At 45.8% G+C, this 20,671-nt stretch overlaps 2 protein-coding genes and 1 long non-coding RNA gene across 3 annotated transcripts; 2 read left to right on the top strand and 1 right to left on the bottom strand.

The window, feature by feature from the left end:
* Nucleotides 1–724: 724 nt before the first annotated feature.
* On the top strand, nucleotides 725–19,994 carry LOC133386990 (omwaprin-a-like; the record flags this gene model as incomplete). The annotated part of the gene is made up of 3 exons (XM_061630861.1): nucleotides 725–776; nucleotides 4,155–4,289; nucleotides 19,432–19,994. Coding segments are annotated over 3 exons (261 nt in total), but the record flags the coding sequence as incomplete, so codon positions are not given.
* Nucleotides 8,016–15,263, bottom strand: LOC133386989 (omwaprin-a-like). The gene is made up of 3 exons (XM_061630860.1): nucleotides 15,154–15,263; nucleotides 13,370–13,504; nucleotides 8,016–8,149 (listed from the first exon to the last, which is right to left on the bottom strand). Exons 1-3 carry the CDS (start codon nucleotides 15,230–15,232, stop codon nucleotides 8,136–8,138), a joined length of 228 nt encoding a protein of 75 aa, XP_061486844.1. The 5' UTR covers nucleotides 15,233–15,263; the 3' UTR covers nucleotides 8,016–8,135.
* Nucleotides 13,309–16,511, top strand: LOC133386991 (uncharacterized). The gene is made up of 2 exons (XR_009763327.1): nucleotides 13,309–13,618; nucleotides 14,849–16,511. It is a non-coding gene; the product is annotated as an uncharacterized LOC133386991 (long non-coding RNA).
* Nucleotides 19,995–20,671: the final 677 nt, after the last annotated feature.

Raw genomic sequence — 20,671 nt, 5'->3', positions numbered from 1 at the left:
CGTGGATGAGTTTCAGTTGGTGCAGCTTGAGGACGTTGACAAGGTGCTTGGACAGGTCCGTGCAACCACTTCTGTGCTGGATCCTTGCCCTTCTTGGCTAATAAAAGCTAGCAAGGATGGAACAGCCGGCTGGGCCAGGGAAGTGATTAATGCCTCTCTGCGAAAGGGGGTGGTCCCTTGCTGCCTGAAAGAGGCGGTAATGAGACCACTCCTGAAGAGGCCCTCCCTGGACCCAGAAAATCTTAATAACTATAGGCCGGTAGCAATTGTTCCATTCCTGGGCAAGGTCCTTGAATGTGTAGTTGCTGGCCAGCTCCAGACACTCTTAGATGAGACCGATTATCTGGATCCATTTCAGTCGGGTTTCAGGCCTGGTTCTGGCACAGAAACAGCCTTGGTCGCCCCGTATTATGACCTTTGTTGGGAGAGAGACAGGGGGAGTGTGTCTCTGTTGATTCTCCTTGATCTGTCAGTGGCTTTCGATACCATCAACCATGGTATCCTTCTGGGGAGACTGGCTGAGTTGGGAGTGGGAGGTACTGTATTGCAGTGGTTCCGATCCTACTTGGCAGGTCGCCTCCAGAAAGTGGTGCTTGGGGACCATTGCTCGACGCCCTGGACTCTCCAGTATGGGGTTCCACAGGGGTCAGTTCTGTCCCCCATGCTGTTCAACATCTACATGAAACCGTTGGGTGCGGTCATCCAGAGCTTTGGAGTGCATTGCCATCAGTATGCTGATGACACGCAGCTCTATTTCTCCTTTTCATCTTCTTCAGGTGAGGCTGTCAATGTGCTGAACCGGTGCTTGGCTGCAACAATGGACTGGATGAGGGCTAATAAACTGAGGCTCAATCCAGACAAGACTGAGATGCTGCTAGTGGGTGGTTCTTCTGACCGGATGGTGGATGTCCAGCCTGTCCTGTATGGGGTTGCACTCCCCCTGAAGGTGTTGGCGTGTGCGTATAGAGATCATACAAGGAAGAAATCCAAGTGTCGCATAGAACAGGAATAAGCCAGGCCAGGCAAGTTTCTTGTAAGAGTCTTTACTTAGCAAAGGACATTAGACACAGTTATTTCCACAAACGACTTTTCCCCCACACTGAGCTTTTGCCAGAGTCCCTCCTTATCTGCTTGCCAGCCAGCTGCTGACCTTGGCAACCTGGCGCTCTGTTCTTCCAGCTTAACCCTTCTGCTTCAGGTTTCACTCTCTCTGCTAAAAACCCTGTCTGTGAGTCTCACAGCATGCCTCACTGACCAACAGCCCCCACCTGAGACTCACAGATTACAAAACTTCATTGTTCATCATTACATTTCTACAATATTAACTTTTTCATTACAATACACATCAGTACATGGTTTGTTTCCTTACAGTTTCTATTTACATTTTCAGTTCAGGTTTTGTTTCTTTATTTCTTTATTCACACAAGTTTCTCTTCTGCTTCACTTTTCTTTTTCAATAAGAATACATGTGTAAATCTGGAGAAATCATCCACAATCACTAAATAAAACCTTGCTCCACCTTTTGAGCACTGGAAAGGTCCAGCCAAATCCACATGTATGAGCTGATAGGGTTTAGTGGTCGTGCTTTCACAGCTCTTATTTACAGGAGTCACAGTCATTTTTGTTTTATAGCATACCTCACATTCATCCACATGCTCACAATGTGTTAATTCCAAATCTTGACTATGCTTTGGGGTGTTTTTCACCTTTTCATAATGTGCGTGTGCCAATCTTCTGTGCCATTCATGTAAACAATTTTCATGTTTATTTTTATTAACTCCTATCCAGGCACACGTGGGTTTATCAAGCTTGCACTCAACCATAAACATTTGGTTCTGTAATTTCCCTTGCATACAGATTTCACCATCCTTTCTCACAAAACATCTATCCCCTTCAAATGTAATTTTACAACCTATTTGAGCCAATTTTCTTACTGATAGAATGTTATATTTTAAACCAGAAACTAATAACACATCTGTTAATATAGTTCCCAAAGTACTCAACCTGAGCGTGCCTTTTGCAATTGCGTCCTGAGTCGATCCGTCAGCCAGATAAATCTTCTCCTGCACCGGCTTTGAAGTGTAAAATAAACTAGAGTCTGTGATTAGGCAATTAGACGCTCCGCTGTCGAGAAGCCACTTAGAGTTAATTAGTTTATTGTCCTCCTTAGTAACAAAGTTCACGCTTGTTCTCTGACTTCCAAAGTCCCTGTTATTTCTCTTCTTACTTAAACAATGTCTCTGTATATGTCCACGGGACCCACAAAAATAACATATTTTATTCTCTTGCCTGTTTCTTTGATATTGTTGTTGTTGTACAGCCACAGTCTCTTTTAACTCTGTTTTCTTATTCTCTTGTCTCCTATTCCATTCTTGTTGAAGTTTCTGTTCTACAAAGTCCAAATTTAGATTTCCGTCTGGTAAACTTTCCAGACTCGAGACCATGACGTCCCATTTTTGATCAAATGAAGATAACAATATATAGACCATCTGAATGTCACTATGATGCACTCCTCTATCTTGCAGCTCAGCATTTAATCTACGAAATTCAGCCAGATGCTCTGTCATAGTCACTTCATCTGTAAAACGCATCTGATAAAGTTTCCGTGCTAAACACAGCCTGCTCCCTGCAGTTTGCTGCACATGAGCGGCTCTTAGCTTCTCCCACATCTGATTAGCTGTCGGCTCATTACTCACCAGCAACAGTTGAGAATCAGACAGCCCCAGAGTAATAAAAGCCTTCGCTTTCTCATCTTTCTTCAACCACGCTGCTGAAGGAGCTGCCGGAGGGGGGTTTTCTACGACATCATTCAAATCTTCTTTAATCAGAACTGCTCTCATTCTCCATTTCCAGCTGGAGTAGTTTACAGCATTCAGTCTCTCCATCGGCATCCCGGATGACAGGTTTACAGCCATGTTGTCCACTCTTACTTGCCTCTTTCTTGCACTTTCATTTCTCTCTGCAACAACGTCACGTCAACGACTCTCGAACCCGTTACCTTGTATGATAAGCTGGGCCCATAACCCCTGTTGGCGTGTGCGTATAGAGATCATACAAGGAAGAAATCCAAGTGTCGCATAGAACAGGAATAAGCCAGGCCAGGCAAGTTTCTTGTAAGAGTCTTTACTTAGCAAAAGACATTAGACACAGTTCTTTCCACAAACGACTTTTCCCCCACACTGAGCTTTTGCCAGAGTCCTTATCTGCTTGCCAGCCAGCTGCTGACCTTGGCAACCTGGCGCTCTGTTCTTCCAGCTTAACCCTTCTGCTTCAGGTTTCACTCTCTCTGCTAAAAACCCTGTCTGTGAGTCTCACAGCATGCCTCACTGACCAACAGAAGGAGCAGGTTCGTAGCTTGGGGGTTCTCTTAGAACCATCTCTGTCACTTGGCTCAGGTAGCCTTGGTGGCACGGAGTGCCTTCTACCAGCTTCGGTTGGCGGCCCAACTACGTCCCTATCTGGACAGGGATAACCTGGCTTCAGTTGTCCATGCTCTGGTAACCTCTAAATTAGATTACTGCAACGCACTCTACGTGGGGCTGCCTTTGAAGACGGTTCGGAAACTGCAGCTTGTGCAAAATGCAGCAGCCAGATTGGTAACAGGGACCAGACGGTCCGAACATATAAAACCAATTCTGGCCCACTTGCATTGGCTGCCTGTATGTTTCCGAGCTCAATTCAAGGTGTTGGTTTTGACCTATAAAGCCTTACACGGCTTGGGACCGCAATACCTGATGGAACGTCTCTCTCGATACGAACCCACTCGTACACTACGTTCAAGATCAAAGGCCCTCCTCTGGGTGCCTACTCCAAGGGAAGCTCAGAGGGTGGCAACAAGGGAGAGGGCCTTCTCAGTGGTGGCCCCCAAATTATGGAGCGATCTCCCTGATGAGGTGGTGTTATTTTTTTGGCACCAGGTCAAGACTTTCCTCTTCTCCCAGGCATTTTAGCATGTGTTTTATATTGTTTTAGATTTTTAAATTGTGTTTTAAATGGTTTTTTAAAAAGATGTATTTTAAATTGTATTTGTTTTTACTTACTGTAGACCGCCCAGAGAGCTTCGGCTATGGGGCGGTATACAAGTATAATAAATAATAATAATAAATAATATAGTGCAAATGAGGCCTAAGCTATAACATTGCTCTGTGTTGCAGATAAGCCTGGAAGGTGCCCTCCCTCTCCTGCAGTGATTAAACCGCCTTGCCAAAAACGCTGTAAAGGTGATAATACTTGCCCTGGTGCCAAGAAGTGCTGTAACATGATGTGCTCACTGGTCTGCGTGGATCCAGGTAAGAGGCAGAGACTCCTGTGGAAGAGTTCAGCAGAATCGTGATGATGACTGATGCAGAGGATGCCTTGTCTGAGAGGACCCCAAATCCTGTTCCTGGGTTTATATTTTAAACCAGGCACTTGAGCTGTCATTGCTCTAGTCATCATAGCCAGAGCTTGGAAGTAACTATCTACAAATAACTAGTTACTTGTAATTTATTACTTTTTTGAGTAACGAGTGGGTAACTTCATTACATTTTGCTGGTAATAGAACGAATAGTAACTTCATTACTTTTGAGCTGTAGCTGTAACGTTTCCAGAGTTATTTTTGGGCATTACTTGGGGGGGGGGAGCAGGGGAAGTCTTCTGCTCCTCTGATTTGTGGATAAAAATACTGTGCTTCAAATTTGGCTTCTGTGCAGCGTTGCTCTTCCCTCGTGCTGTATGGGCACTTAAGAGGCGACGAGGGAGGAGGTGGAGAGCGAGATGGGGTGGAGTGGAGAAAACAATTGTTTTAAAAAATGGATGGTGGTGGTGAAGAATGGAGTGGAGGGAGAAAGGAGCCAGTGGGCAAGAACATGAATAAAGGAAGGCTTAAGAAGAGCCTTCTAGATCCAACCAGTGGCCCATGTAGCATAGCATCCTGTTCTCACAGTGGCCAATCAGATGCGCTAAAGGGAAGCCCATAAGCAGGACCTGAGTGCACGAGCAGCACTCTCCTCACTTGTATTCCCAGCAACTGGTATTCAGAAGCGTACTGTCTCTGACAGTGGAAGTAGAACATAGCCATCATTGCTAGGTGCCGCTGATAGCTTTATCCTCCATGAATTTGTCTAATCCTCTTTTAAAGCCATCCAAGTTGGTGCCCATCACTGCTTCTTGTGGTAACAAATTCCATAGTTTCACTATATGCTGGGCAAGACCACATTTTTAATTGCAGAAGAAGGGATAACGTTTGTGCTGGTGGATTACTTTTGATATGTGCATTTTCTGTTTACCTACGTTATGTCTCTTAAGTTCTGCTTCTGACAGTTCAATTGTGCATACATGTCTACCCAGTGAGTTCAATGGGACTTACTTCCTGGTAAGTATGTACAGGATTAAGTTACCTCTAAGCTATACTGTTGACAAAAAAAAATTACAAAGGCAACTAGTAAAGTACAGGTACTAAAGTTTGCATTTTTCTTTGATGATAGGGGATTGCCATATTGATCAAAATGTGTTTTAGTTGAAAGGGGTGCTGCGTTGTTTTTTACAGCACAACACAGGCATGCCTTCAAGCGCCACTGTAGAACGCCTGTTCAGTACTGATGGCAACATAAAGACATCCCTTGTCTGACGTGCTCTTTGAGCATCCTGTTCTTTTGAGACATAACAGAAATGTATTGTAAAAGCAGCATTTCAAATGTAAAATTTGATTTCAAGTGAATTATATGTGTGTTGGGGTATCATCATTGCTGGGGGTGGGATGGAGGGATGTGAGATTCTATTATGCCATTCTGTTAGTCTTCCAGATAATTTTTTTTATTCTACTACCCTCTATGTGTGTGTTCTTATGTTTAATGTTATTTTAGGCTACCTATATGTGCAGCAGCCAAGGCCAGCACTTTGTAGGCAATTTTTTTTAAAAGTAACTAAAATGTAATTGTAGTGATTATTTTTGAGTAAAAGTAAAGTAATCAGTTACTTTCAGAGCAATTGTAATTGTAACGGTAATTATTGCTTTTTTGGACCATGTAACTGTAACTTATTACTTTTTAAAAGTAATCTTCCAAGCTCTGAAAACAACAGAATGAAATTCAGCAGGGATAAATGCAAAGTTCTGCACCTAGGAAAAAGAAACCAAATGCACAGTTATAAGATGGGGGATACTTGGCTCAGCACAGATCTTGGAAAAGTTACTTTTTTGAACTACAACTCCCATCAGCCCAATCCAGTGGCCATGCTGGCTGGGGCTGATGGGAGTTGTAGTTTTAAAAAGTAACTTTTCCAAGCTCTGGCTCAGCAATATGACATGTGAGAAGGATCTTGGAATTGTCGTTGATCACAAGCTGAATATGAGCCAACAGTGTGATGTGGCCGCAAAAAAGGCAAATGCTATTTTAGGCAGCATTAACAGAAGTATAGTTTCCAAATCACGTGAAGTACTAGTTCCCCTCTATTCAGCACTGGTTAGGTCTCATCTTGAATATTGCATCCATTTCTGGTCTCCGCATTTCATGCAGACAAACTGGAATAGGTTCAGAGGAGGGCAACAAGGATGATCAGGGGACTGGAAACAAAGTCCTATGAGGAGAGACTGAAAGAACTGGGCACGTTTAGCCTGGAGACGAGAAGACTGAGGGGAGATATGATAGCACTCTTCAAGTACTTGAAAGGTTGTCACATAGAGGAGGGTGGGGATCTCTTCTCGATCGTGCCAGAGTGCAGGACACGGAATAGGCTCAAGTTGCAGGAAGCCAGATTTCGACTGGACATCAGGAAAAACTTCCTAACTGTTAGAGCCGTACGACAATGGAACCAATGACCTAGAGAAGTGGTGGGCTCTCCGACACTGGAGGCATTCAAGAGGCAGCTGGACAGCCATCTGTCAGGAATGCTTTGATTTGGATTCCTGCATTGAGCAGGGGGTTGGACTTGACAGCCTTATAGGACCCTTCCAACTCTACTATTCTATGATTCTCAGAGTTCGACATGCCTCACTGTTCCACAGCTTGACAAGGGCTTCAATGGGGTAACCTGGGAACTCCCCCAGGGCATTCAGGAATCCTGTGGATTCCATTAGTCTCTGGGGGTGGACCATCTTAATATGTCCATCACTCCATTGCATCACTTTTTCTTACCCAGAAAGAGGCCTTTTGATGGCACCTGGCTAATCTTTCGGAATCTATTGGGTTTTGAAAGCAGCATCCAAGCAAATAGAATCCAGGCATGAGGGGCCAGGCGCAGAGTGTTTAGGATTCCCCTTTTTCACACTGCTTCAAATTGCTCCTCAAGGGACACACGATGCCACTTCGGAGTCTGTATGGAACTGGGATCAGCTCTTGACACCCCACTAAGCAGAGCCCGAGTCCCTCACCAGGCTCTGAGGTGGGGCTCTGAGAGGAGGGGGCAGCTCAACATCACCTGCCATCACCCAAACACCTGGGAAAGCCAGAAACCCCAGGAGTTCTGGACACCCTCTCTGTCCGTCACTCCAGGGTGGCCTTGCAGCCCCAGCTGGTGCCGTCTCCTGCCGTGTTCCTTTCAGCAAGGAAAGGTGGTTAAGAGATCAGGCAGGGCATCCACTGAAGGAGCGAGACCACAGAGCACCTGGTTCCCAGGGGCAGCTCATGCAATACCAACCACAGCACTTTGCTAGACTAGAGAGACAACAAAACCCTTGTTCAGTGAGAAGCCCTGATATTTGGGAACTAGGATCATGATGGAACTCAAGAAGGGGGTTGGAGTAGATGATCTCTGAGATCCCTTCCAAGGTCTCAGACACCCTCCTGCCTGCCACAAATCCATGGCTTAATTCTCCTCCTTCTGCCCGCCTCTGACATCAATCCTGTTTCCTGCTTCCACTGCATTTTTTCTACTATTTCTGTCCCAACCTCAAGGCCAGTCTCCCCTTCCTGTATGTGTTCTCCGCGGGATTTCCACAGCCTGCAACCAGAAACTCTTTCTCCCGTCCATCTCACAACACCATTTTGGGGAAATAAAGGTGCATAAGGCTCAAGACTCAATAAAAAGCCACTCTAGTGTGCAGATTCACAGATCATTTTATTGCAGAGAGGGAAGGAGCTGGGCCCATCACAGCCTTTCCACGCTGGATCCTGGGTCTCATCTCAGAAACCACGACTGTGGGGATTTCAGACTCTGCATCACACTGAAAAGTCTGTTGGGAGAGGAGAAGACGGTTAGGGCATGCATGGAAAACAGAACCAGAGAAGCCCAGGAGACTGGCACTCCCTGCCCTGGTGCTTATCAACGTTGCTTGGAGAGGCTCCATCTCTGTTGGAGATTTTTCAGCTGTGCCCTTTTCTGTCAGGGGCCGGGAGCTGTACCAAGCAATGGATTTGGGGACTTTTGTTATTCTTCTAGTGGAGCTGGCTGGCCTGAGATGACCAGGAGGGAGATACTGACGCAAAAACAAGACAAAATAGGCAAGAAGGAGAAACCAGTTCTGAAAAGTGCCAACTGTTATTATTGTTTATTAAAGCACAAGGATTTCAGAACGGAAGTTATTCTTATCATTATTTATTCCATTTATACCCCGCCCCATAGCCAAAGCTCTCTGGGCGGTTTACAACAATATGAAGTTCCTTCTGCCGGAGCGATAAAGAGGTAATTAAAAATACAAACGCCAGCTACTGGCCTATAAACAAAATAGTATACACGGTATTGACAACTGGCACTTTTGGAAACCAGTTTCTTCCTCTTGCATGTTTCTCAAATGAAACTCTGCACAAATACAGGAATTTGAGAAAAGCTGGATTTTGAATATGACCATGAAGGATCCTTTTCAAAAACAAATTTAATATGTGAACAATGGAATTTTCAGGCAATTATAAGAAGTACCAATTTGCAGAAAGAGGAAGGAAGGAAGGAAGGAAGGAAGGAAGGAAGGAAGGAAGGAAGGAAGGAAGGTTCCACCTGAACCTCTAGTGGTTGGGAGTTCCACAGGGCAAGGCCTGCCACAATGAAGGCTTGGTCCTTGGTGAAGGCCAACCAAACCTCAGGGGCCATGTGGGGAACCATGAAAATGCCCCATCAGATCTCAGTGAGTGAGATGGGAGTAGGCAGTCCTTAAGGTAACTTTGGGCCCAAGTTGTTTAGGGCTTTGCAAATGAACACAAATACCTTGAACCTCGCCCAGTAGCAAATTGGCAACCAGTGTAGCTCTCTTAGCAGTGGAGTGACATGTTGCCAGTAATCTGCACCTGTGAGCAGTCTGACCGCTGCATTCTGTACTAGATGCAGCTTCCAGACCACACATAAGGGCAGCCCCACTAAAAGGACATTACAGTAATCAAGTCTTAAGGTTACTGATGCATGGACCACTGTGGTCAGGCTACCACGATCCAGGAATGGTCGCGGTTGGCATACTAGTTCAAATTGGCAGAAAGCTCACTGGAGCCTCTGGTGACAGAGATGGATTGAGCAGAACTCCCAAACTGCGTGCCTGATCCTTCAGATGGATTGCAGCCCCATGCAAAACAGGTAATGAACCTATCTCTGAGACATGGGAACCATCCACCCACAAGGCCTCCATCTTTCCAGGGTTCCAGCTCAGTTCATAAACCCTATTCCAGTCCAGCACTGCATCCAGGTGCCAGTCCAAGACTTGCACAGCCCCTCTTGACTCAGATGTAATGGAGAAACAGAGCTGGGTATCATCAGCATACTAACGGAACCTTGCTCCAAAACTCCTGATGACCACTCCCAAAGGTTTCGTAGATGTTTAAAAGTACTGCAGACAAGATAGTACCCTGTGGCACTCCATAGTGTGAACACCAGGGGGCCAAGGCACACACTCCCATACAGGGATCCACCCTATTCCTTCGAGTGTAATTTATTTTAATTGATTTTAATTATACAGCCACAGGAGTGGCTGCATACTATAGCCAGCATGGATTTTTTGCATTCCGCAATGTTAAATTGAAAATACTGCCCATGCCATTCTGCTGCTTCCCATAAAGTCATTTCAAAACAAAACCTTACAAAACATATAATCCTGAACTCAGAAACGCTTGCTTAACAACCCTCTAAATTTTCATGGCGATCCACAAAACAGTCAGACAGAATGGAGAGTTCAAAGTGTAAAACAAGAGCAGTGGTCTCATAGCTTGTAAAAATTAATGGAAAATCAGCCATGTTCACAGAACGCCTGTAATCCTATTACTGACCTTGCCCCATACTCTGACTTTCATCTTCTGCAGTTTAAAAGTTTTAAAAAATTGTCTGGGTGATTTTTAATTAATTGAAGAAATTTAACACTGAAATCTATTATAGAGTTGGGCATGCTCAGTAAGAACCAACTGTCAGTGTTCAAAAAATCAGATTCACAGCTGTTTGGTATAGCTAAACAGGGGGACACACCCATGCCAGAACTTTATTTCAATGTAGATAGTCATGACTTCCCCCAAAGAATTGTGAAGGGTGCTGAGAGTTGTGAGCAGAAGCCAGAGTGATTTAATGGTCAGCCCCACTTCTGGGGATTGCAGCTCTGTGATGGGAACAGGGCATCTCCTAGCAACTCTCTGCACCCTTTGCAAACTACACTTCCCATGATTCTTTGAGGGAATCCATGACTGTCTAATGTAAAATAAAGGTCTGGTGTGGATGTGGCCAGGGACAGCTTTGGTTTAAATTGGGGTGGGAGGCTACATGTGTCTGCTGTAGAGTAAAAAGGTGTGGGAAACCCTGAAAAAGAATGATACTGTTCACAATGTTTTCCTTTTTGAAAGAAAAGGGGCTTGCTCTCTGCCCAGTGCCCACCCACTCAATCTCCTCCCCACCCTTCCCTTCACCTCTCCCTTCCCCCCTCCTGCCCCCTCCCTGCCCCTGCCCCAGGTCAGTTTCACCTGTTCTAAGCATGATTGCATGGGAGTAAATCTCATTGAACTCAGTAAGCATACAGATGACCAAACCTGCCTTTTCCCTCCCAACCCCCTCTCCCCTCCCCTCCTGCTCCCCTTCCCTCCACACTCCAGCCCTCCCTCCACCTTTTCCTCCTCCCCCATGGTCAGTTTCACCTATCCTAAGCAAAACTGCAGAGGAGTAACTCCCATTGAACTCAGTAAGCATGCAAATGATCGATCCATTCTCAGCAAAGTTACATGGGATCCCATTTCTTACCTCCTGGATTAAAAAGCAGAGAAATTCACTAATATGCAACAGAAACTTTGTGGTTTCAGAATGTACCTGTAGCCAACAGATATTTCTATCAAACTTCAAGAAACAGGGAAATTGGGTAGCTATTGTGAATGCACCAGGGGAGCAGGAGCCCTGACCTCCTCTCTGAGATATTGTACTGCCCCACAAATTTGTAAAAATGCAAACACAATTTAGGTTGGTCTTTCATAGTCCAATCTACTTCCTGTGTAGCTTGGAAGTATTTGCTGATATGTGCCTCTGAATATATGGGGAATGGTGGCAACACCTGCAATCAGGAGTGCATCTCTAAAGATGGAGAATTATATTTTTGTATGTTTGTTGGTGTTCTTCTTACTTGGCTTCTTTCCTGTGTTACTAATGTTTCTACAAAGAATCTAACCTAGAAAATTATATTTCACTCATTATTCATCCTAGAAATCTGTGTCAAATTATTTTTATTAATTTCAAACTTTTTATTAGTCAGTGTCATCTGATGGTGAAGGCAGCCTTTTGTGTTTCAAACTGGAGGTTATTTTCTATTTCCATTTTGGGTGCATTAACAGTTGAATCTGAAACTGCAGCTTTGATGGAAAATTTGACTATTCTAATATGTTGCTACTTAAGCAATGACTCTAAAGATAAAGGTGTCCCCGCACTTATAGTGAGAGTCGTTTCCGACTCTTAGGGTGACAACTTGCGACATTTACTAGGCACACCGTATATATGGGGTGGAATTGCCAGTTCCTTCCCCAGCCTTTCTTTACCCCCCAGCATATGCCGGGTACTCATTTTACCCACCACGGATGGATGGAAGGCTGAGTAGACCTCGACCCCTTTTACTGGAGATTCGACTTCCTCCTTCCGTTGGAATCGAACTCTGGCTGTGAGCAGAGCTTCAGCTGCGTTACCGCCGCTTACCACTCTGCGCCACGAAGTCATAGCAATGACTCTAGGTGTTGGAAAAAACAAACTTGGCCTGCCCAAGATGCATGTTTTCAGCCTGCTATGCTTAAACCACTCTACGTAAGGAAGGGTGGGCATGGTCAATTAAAAACATAGAGCACACCTAGAATTTTGCTAGAATATATTTCACCTCCCAGTGTTTTGTTTAGTGCACAGTGAGACACTCCTCATGTCCAGAATAGTCTGCAGAATAGTCAGTGCCATTATTCCACAATTGTTTTTGGCAAAAGAAAGCAACAGAAAATAGTTTACCATAGAAAACTTCACTAAAATTGCAAAGTATGTCAAACATCTTTAAAGTGACTATCTGAACTATATCAACTATCTTAATATTATTGTTCCTCCATGATAAAACAAGATCAGCACAGCACATGTCTTGTCTCTGTTATTTAGGTTGATTGCAGGTATTGCCACCAGTCACCATATGCTCAGAGGCACATGTCACAAAATACTTCCAAGCTACACAGGAAGTGGATCGGACTGTGAAAGACCAACCCAAATTGTGTTTGCATTTTGACAAATTTGTAGAGCAGTACAATACCACAGCGATGAAGTCAGGTCCTCACCAGCTGCATTCACTATAGCTGCCCAATATTCCTGCATTTTAAAGTTCGATACAAATATCTGTTAACTGTAGGTATGTTTTTATACTTTTTTTTTTTTTGCATATTAGTGAACACTGCATTTTTACATTGTTATCACCTGCCCTGGGACTTCAGGGGAAGGGAAGAAATCCAATAAATAAATCCTCCTCCTCAATATTGATATACCACTTAATATGCAAAATCCCTAAGAGGTTTATATAAAACACACACACACACACATTGTAGGCGCCTTGGGCCCCTAACTGGGAGAAAGGGTGGGATATAAATCTAACAAATAAATAAAATATATAAATAAAATAGCCAAAAATACAAAGAAATGCATTAGTAAAAATAGAGAATCCATCAATAAAACGTTTAAAATATCAATAAACAATAAAACAGCACTGTGATTAATTTTTGGAGCCAGGCAAAGCTTGCCTAAATAGATGGGCTTTCGGATGTTTAAAACTTGCCATTGTTTCTGCCTCACAAAGAGTGCATGGTAGAGTAATCGAGAGAGTGAGTGGAACTCTGACCATTGGCTATGATGACTAGAGCAATGACAGCTCAAGTGCCTGGTTTAAAATATAAACCCAGGAACAGGATTTGGGGTCCTCTCAGACAAGGCATCCTCTGCATCAGTCATCATCACGATTCTGCTGAACTCTTCCACAGGAGTCTCTGCCTCTTACCTGGATCCACGCAGACCATTGAGCACATCATGTTACAGCACTTCTTGGCACCAGGGCAAGTATTATCACCTTTACAGAGTTTTTGGCAAGGCGGTTTAATCACTGCAGGAGAGGGAGGGCACCTTCCAGGCTTATCTGCAACACAGAGCAATGTTATAGCTTAGGCCTCATTTGCACTATATTATTTATTATTATTATTTATTATACTTGTATACCGCCCCATAGCCGAAGCTCTCTGGGCGGTCTACAGTAAGTAAAAACAAATACAATTTAAAATACATCTTTTTAAAAAACCATTTAAAACACAATTTAAAAATTTAAAACAATATAAAACACATGCTAAAATGCCTGGGAGAAGAGGAAAGTCTTGACCTGGTGCCAAAAAAATAACGCCACCTCATCAGGGAGATCGCTCCATAATTTGGGGGCCACCACTGAGAAGGCCCTCTCCGTTGTTGCCATCCTCTGAGCTTCCCTTGGAGTAGGCACCCAGAGAAGGGCCTTTGATGTTGAGCGTAGTGTACGGGTGGGTTCGTATCGGGAGAGGCGTTCCATCAGGTATTGTGGTCCCAAGCCGTGTAAGGCTTTATAGGTCAAAACCAGCACCTTGAATTGAGCTCGGAAACATACAGGCAGCCAGTGCAAGCGGGCCAGAATCGGTTTTATATGTTCGGACCCTCTGGTCCCTGTTACCAATCTGGCTGCTGCATTATAGCTTAGACCTCATTTGCACTATACATTTAGAGACTATTGCACCATTTTAAACAGTTGTGTCTCTCCCCCTGAAAAAAAAAAATCCTGGGAACTGTAGTTTGTAAAGGGTGCTGAGAGTTGTTAGGAGACACCCCCATCCCTCTCATGGTTATAATTTCCAGAGTTCTCTGGGAACAGGGATTGACCGTTAAAGCACTCTGAGAATTGTAGCTCTGTGAGGGGAACAGGAGCCTCTTAACGTCTCATTGCACGCTTAACAAACTACAGTTCCCAGGATTGTTTGGGCGAAGCCATGACTGTTTACAGCGGTATAAATCTGCTGTAAATGTGTTGTGCAGATGGGAGCATAGAGACATATTTTCAAAAGAAGGTGACTGTTGAGCAGAATGGACTGCGGCTCTTGTGCATCTCAGCAGCCAAAGAATCCTGCCAGCATCGCTGGATGACCCAGCTGGTCTGAACAGGAAGCTGGCTTTCTCCTCCCTCCCTCCCTCCCTCCCTGCCAGCAGAACTTTCAGGCAAGGGATGCAGATTGGCAGGGGGAGCTGGGTGTGTACTAGCTGGGCCTGGCCAACTCCTCCCACAATGGCCCCACCCTTCTCTTCATGCCGGCTCTCTTCCAGTCCTTTTCGTGTCTGCATCGACAGAGGCTTCCTTCCTGAGGCTGCTCTCCTCTTGGGCTGCAGCCGTGAGGGGCTGGGGAGGCATCTCTATCTTCCCACACCCCCAACTACCATCTCTCTTCTCCTCTTTTCTCCCATCCAGTTAGAGCTCCCTGGTTTGCTGGGGAAGATGGCAACACCAAGAAGAGCCAGGAAGCAGGGGGTCCAGTCTGGAGCCCCGAAAACATTCCCAGGCAGGCCAACCCTCCACCACACAGAGACGTCTGTGTTCCTCTGAAGAGGCTGAACGCCACATCCAGAAGGATTTGGGGTGTGGGATGAAAGGCAGCCCAGTTGGAGCTGCACACAAAGCAGCAGCAGCAGAACAGACACACCCAGAGAGTCCTGCCTATGCAGGGAGGGAGGAAGGATCCATCTTTGAGGCAGGGTGCAAGAGGGATGACGTACCTTTGGCAGAGACAGAGGGCACTATGGCAGAGAGAGCGAGGAGCCCCACGAGGAGGAAGACCAGACCAGCAGACTTCATGGTTAGGCAGGATGGAAGTGCTCTCCAGACTCTAGCCGGGTGCTTTATAGTACTCCATCCGGGCAGGAGCCCCACCCAGACTAAAGATGAAAACAATAGGAAAAGGAGGGGTTGGCAAGATGTCCCTGCAGTGCGTAAGAAACTATGAGGAACATGTGAAGGTGTAGGCTCCTTTGCAAGGCATAATCAAAGTGGCCATTTCACAATACGTTCCCAGTTTCCAAATCAACACAAGGAAGCATCTCAGCGGTCAGTGCTCCTTTGGAAAAACAAGAGGCACCACCCCTGCAGGGGAAGACACTGAGGGAATGGGAAAGTGCTGTTGTGTCCTGCATGTGAGCTTCCCTGAGGCAATGTGGACGAGAAGGGCCTTTGGCCTGACCCAGCAGGGAGCTCTTGTTATGCTCTCTTCTTGGTGGAATTAGGTAGACAGGGGGGAGAAAGGTTGCATAAAAATGAATATGTCAGTGGAAATAACAGACAAAATGCATTATATTAGGGGAAATTGCTTGCAAAAATGTGTACATTAGTCAGAACTGTATAAAGATTGTGTTTTATTAGGAGAAATTCGCGTTAAAATGCTGAAGAATTTTCATGAGGATTTTTTTTTTTAAAGTCGCAAATTGCTGCAGAAATAGGGAGAATCAGATTTAAGATTGGAACAATGAGAAATTGAGAGAACTGAAATGGACAGATCCTTCCATCCCAACAGCAGGCCACTTCACGGTGCAGTCTCCCACCACCTGCCATGCTCAACGCCTTCTGCATGCTGGCACGAGGTGTTCCCCAAAGGACTCTTAACTAGGTGAACTGGGGGATTAACAAAGTCCTTCGGAGACCATCCTTCAGAAGCACCAGAGCACTGCCACTTCAAGACTTCTTCACCAGGTGGGATTGTGATGCTGTGACCACCACCCCAATTTCTTCTCAACCCCATTGAGGGTCTCTGTTTTGGTTAATGACTGTGCAAGGTATTGATAATCAGGGCCGGCCCCAGACATGCCGGGGCCCTTGGGCACCAGCTTGCCCTGGACCCTGGCATGCATGTGCGCATGCACACATACATGTGTGCGCGTGCCCAGGGCCAGCCCCAGACATGCTGGAGCCCTTGGGCAAAAGTCTGCCCCAGACCCCAGTGCTCCCCTTCCGCGACTCATGCACAGAGAGAGCTTTCTGCAAAAGTGGCTGCCTTTTCCTAGGGAAGGAGAAAAAGAAAAATACCATAAAGTTCTCTGTTATAAATAAATAAATGCCATGTGGCACCCCCATTTCTTTTAAAGCATTCCATAGTTTTTCATGATCTACACAATTAAAGGCTTTGCTGTAATCTATAAAGCACAGGGTGATTTCCTTCTGAAATTCCTTGGTCCATTCCTATTCCAACATATGTTTGCAATATGATCTCTGGTATCTCTTCCCTTTCTAAATTCAGCTTGGACATCTGGCATTTCTCGCTCCATATATGGTAAGAGCCTTTGTTTTACAGTCATGGCTTCCCTCAAAGAATCCCGGTAACTGTAGTTTGTTCAGGGTGCTGAAAGTTGTTAGGAGGCCTCCTATCCTCCCCCCCCCCATAGCTACAGTTTCCAGAGTGGTTTAACAATTGAGCCCTCTTCCTAGGGAACTCTGGGAACTGTCACTTTGTGAGGGGAATAGAGGGTCTCCTAACAAACCTGTGAAAGTAAGATTTTTTTTGCCCTGACTTGAATCACCTTACACTTGTTTACACTCACTCCAATTTCGTTTGTAACACCAGCTACAAGATGCTGTCCTTATACTGAAATATAGGGCACCCAATACTTTGACAGAAACTAGAAAAATCCAATGCAGTCTTTACAGACACATTCATGTATTCCAGGAAAATCCAACATTTTTGCTTCATTGCATAAATGAATCACATCTGGGATTTGTCTCCCATAATGCCAGAGTCTCTAACCTATCTGGCCTCCAGTTTAACTGCTGCTGTTCCCAAGCATGATTACAATAACACTATGGTTAAGTATTAAGTACAAGTGATTCACATATCTAGTAAAATGTGTGTGGAGCCTGATTGCCATACATGAGAGCTGGAGTGAGGAATTCCCCTTCCCCTGATGCATGGCGTGTGTGTGTGTTGGACTGCCTTCAAGTCGATCCCGACTTATGGCAACCCTATGAATAGGGTTTTCATGCTAAGCGGTATTCAGAGGTGGTTTACCACTGCCTTCCTCTGAGGCTGAGAGGCAGTGACTGGCCCAAGGTCACCCGGTGAGCTTCATGGCTGTGTGGGGATTCGAATCCTGGTCTCCCAGGTCGTAGTCCAACACCTTAACCATGACACCACACTGGCACCAGATCTTTAATATCAGCTCTAACATACAGTCAGCAGCGCCAACAGAAACTGAAGCCTGGAATCACTCCCAAGAGTTGTTGCACTTACTGACAAGGGCTTCTGGAGGGACAATCATCTTCCAGTTCAGTTCCCACAGGAAACGTGGTTCTTCCACAAATCTAGTGTACCGGCTGACACACTAATTTAGACAGCAGAGGTTATCTGTATTTTTTGATCCTGGAAAGAGTTACAACAGTGCATGGAACACTAAGGCTGCCCACTCTTTCCATGAGCAACTGGTTGGCCACTGAGAGAACAGGATGCTGGACTAGATGGGCCACTGACCTGATCCAGCAGGCTCTCCTTCATCTTCTTATGTTCTTAACCTTTCAAGTACTTGAACAATGCTATCATATCTCCCCTTAGTCTTTTCTCCAGGCTGAACATGCCCAGTACTTTCAGTCTCTCCTCATAGGGCTTTGTTTCAGGTTCCCTGGTCATCCTCGTAGCTCTCCTCTGAACCTGTTCCAGTTTGTCTGCATCCTTCTTGAAGTGTGGTGTCCAGAACTGGACGTAGCACTCAAGATGAGGCCTAACCAGTGCTGAATAGATGGCAATGAGCACTTCAGATAATTTGGAAACTATAAATGATCAGAATTTAGGAGTAAGCAATGCAGTGGCTAAGTTTGCAAATGACACCAAATTATTGAGAATAGCAATGACCCAAGTGAACTGCAAAGCACTCCGAAAGGATCTCTCAGAATTGAGTGACTAGACAACAAAATGAAGGATGCAGTTCAATGTAAGCATCAAGTTATGCACAAAGAGGCAATGTACGTGCATCACATTGCCAAACTGATGATAACTAGCCACAGCCTTGATTGTGAGAGATTACACAGTTAAGCATCAAGTCAGTATGAGCCAAACTAATTATGGTAATGACTGGGAAGCAATTAATGTGAAGCAATATGTAAATAATGTTCTTTGCCCTGAAATAGTTGCTGCAGCACAACCTGTTCAGGGTAGGACATTGGCATGAAGGAAGGAAAGGTGAACCCTTTGCCCTGCTGAAGTTCTAATGCCAACAACACCATCACCCACCTCCAAAGCTGCTATTTACCAGAAAGTTTCTGTTGAACATGGCCTCGGCATAAGTGCTTCTCTGGCCTGTGGAGGTTCCGTTATCATCTTCTGACTCTAGGGACTCCCAACTCACAGGCCACAGCAGAACCACAGTGTTGTCTGCACCACTGGAGTCCAAGACTCCCTAAATCTGCCAGTCCCGTTTAAGAGTAGAGCCTCTACTCATGAGGGGTTCTCAAAAGCACTAGAACTGGTGGACAGCCAATGAAGCTGAATATTGGAAGATTCAGAACAGACCAAACAAGGACTTCTTCACACACCACAGATTATGGAATTTGCTCCCGCAAGGGGCAGTTTTGGCCACCAACTTGGGTTGCTTCAAAAGAGGATTAGATGCATTCATGGAAGATAAGGCTATCAATGGCTACTAGCCAGGCTAAAGTCAGTCTCCACAGTTGGAGGCAGTCTACCTCTGAATACCAGTTGCTGGGAACCACAGGAGGGGAGAGTGCTCTTGCACTCAAGTCCTGCTTGCAGGCTTCCCATAATGGGCATCTGGTTGGTCCCTGTGAGAACAGGAGGCTGGGCCAGATGGGCCCCCTTTGGCCTGACCCAGCAGGCTCTTCTTATCTTCTTATGGACAGGGCAGGCTGCTCACAGGAATCTGCTGTCCTACTGAAAGCTCACTCTGAGCTAACTGGGGCAGCATTCAAGCCTGCCTCACCGGACTTCCAGCCTAGACACCACTTAACAGCTACCCAACTTTGCTTTTCTGACCTTGTTTAACTGGATTTGCCCTCTGCAGTGTTTGACCTTGCCCTGCTGGAATGTGACCTGACTCCGCTTCTTGGATTTCGAACTGGTGCCAGTGGTATATGACCTGAGGTCCCTGGACTTTTTGCCTAACACAAACCGCCACGTGGCTAGAACTGTGTGTTCTAGCTGGGACAACAACACCACCCCAGGAAGAAATCAGTGAAGATGGTCCCTCCCCCCCCCAGTTCCTGTGCCCACAAATAAAGCAGAGAATCCCAAGAGGCCAGTTGTGCACAGCTCTACCTGATACAGAAATTGCTGTGCCACCCTTCCAGTACACCAAGGCCAAGGGCTGCTTAAAACACCTAAAATCACAATACACTATAACACAATCTTTTCAAGGAAAGTGCAAGCGAGGCAGGTACGCAAATAAACCACCGTCATAGAGACTGCTCTTCGGGGAGCCTGGACCCAAGCTGTTGAGGGCTTTAAGAGTAATCACCAATACTTTCAATTGTGCCCAGAAGCAGCTGGCAACCTGAGCAGACATTGCAGGGGTGTTCTGACACGCTCTCGTTGGCAAACCGCCACTGGCATCCTTGCTGTCACATCTTGCCACAACTGCAGCTTCCAGAGACTCTTCACGAGGTTGATCCACGTAGAGTGAGTTGGTTATTGCAAGGGGCTGGGTGCCTCTTTTCAGCCGGGGACCACATTCCCTTCTGGGCAACCTTCCAGAGGCCGCATGCCATTGGTGGGTGGGACCAAAGGCAATCATGGGCACAGCTATGAATGCAGATTTTTACCTTTGGAAAGGAGGGCAGTTTCTACACACACTCACACTCCCCTCTCTAATCTCCACCCAGACAAGCAAGAAGCCCCACAGGAGTCCAAGGACACATTTCCAGCCAGGCAAAGTACTCAAGGAAGGTGCAAATGCGAGGTGGGTCCAGAGAGGGGTGTGACTGAGGGGTGTGTGGTGTCGGAAGGCTCCGAAGGACCAGCTAGAGAGGCTTTGAGGGCTGCACTTGGGACCCCTCCCTGAGGCTCCCCAGAGCTACAATATAGGCAACCTGGATGCAGCGAAGGCGTGTCCTGTGTGACATGGGGGCCTGTTCTGAGGCACTGCCCTGGGAAACTGGGAAGAGCAGTGAGGCATGCTGGGAGCCACACACAACCTTACACATTGACATGAGTCTTGAGGGCAGACTGCCTGGCTCTCCTCACTGGTGTTAACAATAACGCCTCAATATTTGAATATTGAAAGGCTAAGGCTCGCCCCCAGATCA

Source organism: Rhineura floridana, chromosome 6 (genome assembly GCF_030035675.1).
Source record: "Rhineura floridana isolate rRhiFlo1 chromosome 6, rRhiFlo1.hap2, whole genome shotgun sequence".
NCBI lineage: Eukaryota > Metazoa > Chordata > Lepidosauria > Squamata > Rhineuridae > Rhineura > Rhineura floridana.
The sequence above is the reverse complement of the archived record's forward strand: the minus strand, read 5'-3'. Positions and strand labels throughout refer to the sequence as shown.